The following is a 7,233-nucleotide window of genomic DNA, read 5'->3' on the forward strand; positions in this document are numbered from 1 at the left end:
AGCCCTCACATGTCCGTGTAGGGAAAGCCTGAACAAATTAACCCGTCTGCCTCATCTGCAAAATGAAGCCTGTCACAGTATCTGCTACATATGGTCCCCATAATGATTAAATGCAGTAACACATGTCAGGTATTCAACACAGTGCATGGCACATAGAAACAACTCAGTAAACAGAGGTCGCCATAATACCACCATAAGAGAACTAGATATGACGTCTTCGTGTGAGTTCTAAGAAAGGCACCCCTTCCTCAGGGCAGAAGCACCCCAAGGACTAAGGTCCACATCAAGACAGGATCTCATTCTCTAGGGCTATGTGTCTGGCTTTAAAAACAAAACAACAGGGGCGCCCGGACGGCTCAGTTGGTTAAGCCTCAGATTGATCGCCACTGAGGTCACAATCTCACAGGTGTGAGACTGGACTCTTCGCTAAGCAGGAAATCTGCTTGGTATTCTCTCTCTCTCTCTGTCCCTCCCTGGCTCCTGCATGCCTGCTCTCAATCAATCAATCAATCAATCGACGTTTAAAAACACACACCCAAAACAACAACAACAAAACCAATTTCCCAAACTCCCTTCCTGCTGGCAGTAGGCAGCCAACACTGTGTTGGTGTTTGCTGTAACAAAGGACTTCTGAAATGCTCTTCAGACAGGGCCTACTTGGATGGCAGGAACACTTTCCAACTGCCCTTTCCCTTTTTTTTTTTTTTTTTTTTTTTCCAGCCTGGAATGCAGAAGCAATGGCTGGAGAGTCAGCACCTTACTGATCATACGGGAAGGACTAAAAGACTTTCAGAAATTCAGTCCTTGAGCCAATAATCGAACGCCAGCAACCATTGACTTCTGGACTTCTTGTTCAGAAACTCATGTCCATATTTAACCTACCATTATCAAAACACACTTCCTAACCAAAATATCCTCCAAAATCTATTTTTCTCTGCTGTCAACAGATATTTGCAGACTTCCTGGTCAGCTGCCTACTTGCTCCTGGCCACTTAGGGGTCCTAAGTCTTTGGCCATCACTTAGATTTTCGCAAAAGGTCCAAGCTGTCCTTGAGGTCCTTTCTACTCAGTGTGGTGTGTGGACCAGGAACACAGCATCACCTAGCAACGTGTTGGACACGCAGAATCTTTGGTTCCATCCCAGATCTACTGAGTCATAATCTGCATTTTAACAGCATCCCAGGGATATCTGTGTACATTAAAGTCTGAGGCTCCGGACTAGACTTTCAGGGTCTATTCTGTCATTCCTCTTAATTAAGCACTACTGCCAAAAGAATCTTCCTGAAGCACAGTTCTAACAATGTCACTCTCCTCAGAAAACTTCAGGGCACCTCACTGCTTACAGATGAAAGTTTTGACTCCTTAGCCTGACACTCAAGGCTTTCTATGATCTTATGTCTTCCTGGAAATGTCCATCAAAGTGCCTGCCATGTCCATAGTAGGTGGGCAATAAATAACGTTCTGCATAAAAGAAAAGAAAAGTGAGTGTACCTGAGAAACAACATATTTCTCAATTCTGGCTGTACTAAGCTAGGCATTTGGGATAGACTAGTACAAAAAACAGACATGGTCCCTTGCCTTCATGGAGCTTAGAGACTGGCTGGAAGGATAGACTTTTAAAACACGAATAAAACTATGCAATGATAAATGATAAGCGCTAGATAAAAAATAAAATAAAATAAATGATCAGGCAGTGATACACAGTAAGGTGGCCTGGTCAGAAGGATGGCCCCAAAGAGTGGGGTGGGGTGGGGGGCAGCCTGCTGGACCAGGCTGGGGGAGGGCGTGAGCAAAGCCTTGAGAGAATTTCAGGATCGGAAGATCGGCTGCCCTTTCAGGCTCACCCAGAAAACAGACTCCCTGGGGGCTATGGGGTGCACCTTCCAGGTCACTTAAGAGAAAACGCTGAATTTCTTTTCCCTCACATATGTCTTCACTGGGACCACGGGTTAGGCCGAGAGCAGGGCTCGCTGCAGAGTCGCGGGGAGTCCAGCCCTGGAAATTAGACCTAGAGATACTCGAATCCGCCACTTACTGGCTCGCAACTCCCTCGAGCCCTAAGCTTCTGCTCCCTCAGGTACTAAGTGAGGTTAAGAAAAGAAGCAACTTTGCAGTCACTGTGAACGTCAGGTTGATAACGCTTGAAAAGCTGCCCAGAACACTGCCACCCACATCGGTGCTCACCTGAACGTCGGCGGCTACATGATTACGACGGTGACGATCACTACTGTTAATCATTAGCTAGTGGGCAGAAGGCTCTACCCACAGATTCCTGCACGCCCCCCCTCCCCCCAGGCCTCCCGACCCTGCCATCCCTAGCCACCTCCCCCCTGCGCACGGCCACCGTGACCCCAGCGCGGGCGCCAGACGCCGCCGCCGGACCCCCGTTACCTGGGGCCAAACGCGACTTGTCGCCACCTTGCGTCCTGGGCCCTGCCTCCCTCCCGGCCGCCTCCCGGCCCCGCGGCTGCCCGCGGCGGCGCCCCCCAGCCCAGCCCGGCCCGGGCGGCGCGGGTTGCCTCGGCGGGGCTGGCGGCGGCGGCCACGCTGCGCGCTCCGGCGGAGGGGAGGGGGCTCCGCGGCGGCGGCGGCGGCGGCGGCGGCGGCGGCGGCGGCGGCAGCAGCGGCAGCAGCGGCAGCGGCAGCGGCGGCGGCGGCGGGCCCGGCGGGGGGCAGAGCCAAGAGGCGCGGCGGCGGCGGAGGAGGAGAAGGAGGAGGATGCGGGGGGCTGCGGGCGGCGGCACGGCCCTGTCCGCAGTGAAGCCCGCGGCGCCCAAGGTGCAGGGAGTGGCCGTCGCCTCCTGCGCGCATCATTCCTGAGATGGCGGCGGCGCGGCGGCGGCTCGGAGAGCCCGGGAGGGGCCAGCCGGCCGCGGGCTGAGCCCCGCCGGCCGGGGAGCTCGCCCCGGGGCCCGCGCGGCGGCGGAGCCCGGGCCGGGCGGGCCTGGGGAGCGGCGAGGCCGGGAGCGGCCCCGGAGCGGAGCGCACGGCCTGGGGAGGCCGCGATGGCGAACGCTAGCGAGCCGGGCGGCGGCGGCGGCGGCGAGGCGGCCGCCCTGGGCCTCAAGCTGGCCACGCTGAGCCTGCTGCTGTGCGTGAGCCTGGCGGGCAACGTGCTGTTCGCGCTGCTCATCGTGCGGGAGCGCAGCCTGCACCGCGCCCCGTACTACCTGCTGCTCGACCTGTGCCTGGCCGACGGGCTGCGCGCGCTCGCCTGCCTCCCGGCCGTCATGCTGGCGGCGCGGCGTGCGGCGGCCGCGGCGGGGGCGCCGCCGGGCGCGCTGGGCTGCAAGCTGCTCGCCTTCCTGGCCGCGCTCTTCTGCTTCCACGCCGCCTTCCTGCTGCTCGGCGTGGGCGTCACCCGCTACCTGGCCATCGCGCACCACCGCTTCTACGCCGAGCGCCTGGCCGGCTGGCCGTGCGCCGCCATGCTGGTGTGCGCCGCCTGGGCGCTGGCGCTGGCCGCGGCCTTCCCGCCGGTGCTGGACGGCGGCGGCGGCGACGACGAGGACGCGCCGTGCGCCCTGGAGCAGCGGCCCGACGGCGCCCCGGGCGCGCTCGGCTTCCTGCTGCTGCTGGCCGTGGTCGTGGGCGCCACGCACCTCGTCTACCTCCGCCTGCTCTTCTTCATCCACGACCGCCGCAAGATGCGGCCCGCGCGCCTCGTGCCCGCCGTCAGCCACGACTGGACCTTCCACGGCCCCGGCGCCACCGGCCAGGCGGCCGCCAACTGGACGGCGGGCTTCGGCCGCGGGCCCACGCCGCCCGCGCTCGTGGGCATCCGGCCGGCGGGGCCCGGCCGCGGCGCGCGCCGCCTCCTCGTGCTCGAGGAGTTCAAGACGGAGAAGAGGCTGTGCAAGATGTTCTACGCCGTCACGCTGCTCTTCCTGCTCCTCTGGGGGCCCTATGTCGTGGCCAGTTACCTGCGGGTCTTGGTGCGGCCCGGCGCCGTCCCCCAGGCCTACCTGACGGCCTCCGTGTGGCTCACCTTCGCCCAGGCCGGCATCAACCCTGTCGTGTGCTTCCTCTTCAACAGGGAGCTGAGGGACTGCTTCAGGGCCCAGTTCCCCTGCTGCCAGAGCCCCCAGACCACCCAGGCCACCCTCCCCTGCGACTTGAAAGGCATCGGCTTGTGAGGGGCTCTCCTGCCTCGTACGCCCCACCCGGCCTTTCCCTTTGGCTCGGACAGTGACGTCGTTTCTCTCTCTTCTGCCCCCTTATTAATTTTCTAAGCTGCCTTCAAAATGACTCTCAAAGTGGTTAAGCACTTGGATTGTACAGACTTTTTTTTTGGTGGGGGGGGGGGGGAGGGAGGGATGGGTTTCGATGTTCCAGCCCCACCTCCAGCTCCGTGCATTTGTCCTATTAAGTATATTTTCATCCTGAACAATAGGCCTTGGAGTCTTTGTACTGGTACTGACGTCTTTTATTCCATGTGTTCCTTTTTTTTTTTTTTTTTTTTTTTTTTAAATAAAGCCTACACTAATTTTCTTCATGCAACGTTTCCTAAAGACCTTGGCCAGTTTTCTACAGAAGCTATTTTTGACAACCTCAAGTGGCATTACATTTCGCAGTGAAGTAGAGGAACGTAGGGGACTTCACAAGTTTGATTTCTTGAGGGTCTTCTGTGGGAAGCAGGAGAAAGGGGGGAGGGGAAATTGTCGTCAGTTCCCCCTTGAGTTGCCGGCCGTGGGGTCAGTTGTGCTGCTCTGGTTCTTTGAAAGCGTTGAAAACTTTGTTCAGTATCGGTAATGAATTTGAAGAGCAGAAATGGGAGCGTAAAGTAGCGAGGCAGTGATTTTTCAGCAGTGACAAGTGACAAGATTTGTTTCCTACCTTACTTTATACTACTAGAAAAATACACATCAGCGGCAACAACTGCTCTCTGTATTATACCAATCTTGAGTGGAAACATTTCTGTAAAATTGTAACTTTTAAAAAGAGTAAAAGTGTTTTGGTCAGTGATGGTGTGGAGAAAAAAAAAAAACCAGTATTGCATGTTTTTGTACTGATTGTGGTTCACGGATTGGGAAGGCTCTGGGAAGCAGAGTCAGAACTAAGTCGGAATTGCTTAGGTATTTTTTGCCAATAAAAATGAAAATACGTTTATGGAAACAGCTTGTGCTTTGAGACGCCCAGTTTTATTCTGTCTTATGAAACTAATTTCCACTTTGAAAACTGTTCTTTTGTTCATGGTATCAATGAATGGAATATAATGATAACTCTACTTCTACAAGACAAAGCATTTCCTTAAAATGTTTGCTAGGTTAAGCTGTGCTGTTCATCTGATGGATATTTTAAATTAATAATGACAACCATACTTTTAAATATTTGGTAGACACACTAATCTTAAACGGAAAGACTAAATTCTGCAAGTACTGTATAATATTTTTTGCTTATAATGCTACATTTTTATTAATGTACCTTCCGTTTTGAGGATTTATATCTGTATTTCTCTTTGCATTATACAAATATACCAGTATTTTCATTCTGGAGTGGTTTCTTGTTGCTGTTGTTTGAGACTGTGACTGGTACTGATACACTTCTAAATACGGTATTCGTTCCATTATCCTGTGAGTGCATGGCTCTTGAGTTGACCATCAGAATATCTAAGGCATTTGGAGTCTAGCTAAGATACGAGATAAAAAGATACACATCTTGTCTTTAAAGGAACGCAGTAGTATATATTGCTTTAAAACTTTTTTTTTTTTTTTTAAATTTTTTTTAACGTTTATTCATTTTTGAGACAGAGAGAGAGAGAGCATGAATGGGGGAAGGTCAGAGAGAGAGAGGGAGACACAGAATCTGAAACAGGCTCCAGGCTCTGAGCTGTCAGCACAGAGCCCGACGCAGGGCTCGAACTCACGGACCGCGAGATCATGACCTGAGCCGAAGTCGGACGCCCAGCCGACTGAGCCACCCAGGCGCCCCTAAAACTTTTTTTAATAAACATACGGAAGACGAGTGTGAGCGAAGTGATCGTTTTGATAAAAGCAATAAATATGAGCACAGTAAATATGTTGAAATTTATTGTAGTTCATATTGCATAATATGAACTATTAAGTATTCAGTGCAAGAGGGATAAGTCATAACAAGAGGGTGTGGCCAATTTATGTCTGATAAACGGTCAGCAGTATTCTTTTTTGTCCGCAGAAGACAGTCTGAAGATGGTCTCATAGTTGGAAAATACAAGTAACAATTACCTTCTTCCTCCCCAGGTCGTGAGACCAGGTAGATGTTAATTATCCGACAGCCACTTGCCAGAAATCTCAGCTAACCCAAAGACAGGCCCAGGCTCTTCATCTAACCCTCCTCCGCCTCCCAGGGATCCAAGTTCAAAACAACAGAAGTCACTAAGCCCATGTGATTTGTAGACTATTTAGCACCTGGCATGGAGCACGGCCCAAACCATTTGACCCCTGAACATCTTCAGCCTTAGGCAGCAACCTGACTGTTGAGACAACCCGTTCAGACTGCTCTCTATAGATGGATTTGGGTTCGTGGTTGTTTTTTAACAGGGAAATCCATAAACCCGTGATGCTCAAATTTTAATATACATAAGAATTACCTGAAGTGCTTGCATGGTCCAGAGATTCTTATTAGGAGGGGCCGAGGTTGGATCCAAGAAAGAACATCTTTAAGAAGCGCACCGGTTGGCTGAAGATACACCAACAGGCCTTTGCTCAAAGATTTACTTTATTATTTTATATCTTAAAAAAATGTATTTGTTTTGAGAGAGTGAGCGAGCAAACACGAGTCAGGGTGGGGCAGAGAGAGACAGGGGAAGAGAGCATTCCACACAGGCTCCGTGCTGTCAGTGCAGAGCCCAACCCGGGGATCGAACCCACGAACCGTGAGATCATTACCTGAGCCAAAATCATGCGTGGGACGCTTAAGTGACTGAGCCACCCCGGTGCCCCTCAGACAGAGATTCGCTTCAGATGGCATGTCTACACATTCGATTATGTGGTTCTGTTTTGTTGTGCTTCATTCTGATTAGGTGGATGATTTCTAATGAGAGTTCAGGTGAAGAGTAATGAGAAATGACAGTCAACTGTAAAAGAAACAGAAGAACAAAGAGAGGCAGAGAAATGAGCTGTCTAGGGGAATGGTGTAGAGATGCAAAAAGCCCCTCACACCTCAACAGCTTTTTGGATCAATGAATCTATTAACATGTACTTTGATTGCTAATTAATAAAACATCATCAAGAAAAAGTTTAGTTGCATTTCAGA

General features: G+C 52.3%; 1 protein-coding gene across 1 annotated transcript; it reads left to right on the forward strand.

The window, feature by feature from the left end:
- Nucleotides 1–2,647: 2,647 nt before the first annotated feature.
- GPR27 (G protein-coupled receptor 27) lies at nucleotides 2,648–5,495 on the forward strand. Its single transcript, XM_045493553.1, has one exon. The coding sequence runs from the start codon at nucleotides 3,006–3,008 to the stop codon at nucleotides 4,134–4,136; it is 1,131 nt and encodes a 376-aa protein (XP_045349509.1). The 5' UTR covers nucleotides 2,648–3,005; the 3' UTR covers nucleotides 4,137–5,495.
- Nucleotides 5,496–7,233: the final 1,738 nt, after the last annotated feature.

The sequence above is a fragment of the Leopardus geoffroyi genome, chromosome A2 (assembly GCF_018350155.1).
Source record: "Leopardus geoffroyi isolate Oge1 chromosome A2, O.geoffroyi_Oge1_pat1.0, whole genome shotgun sequence".
Classification (NCBI taxonomy): domain Eukaryota; kingdom Metazoa; phylum Chordata; class Mammalia; order Carnivora; family Felidae; genus Leopardus; species Leopardus geoffroyi.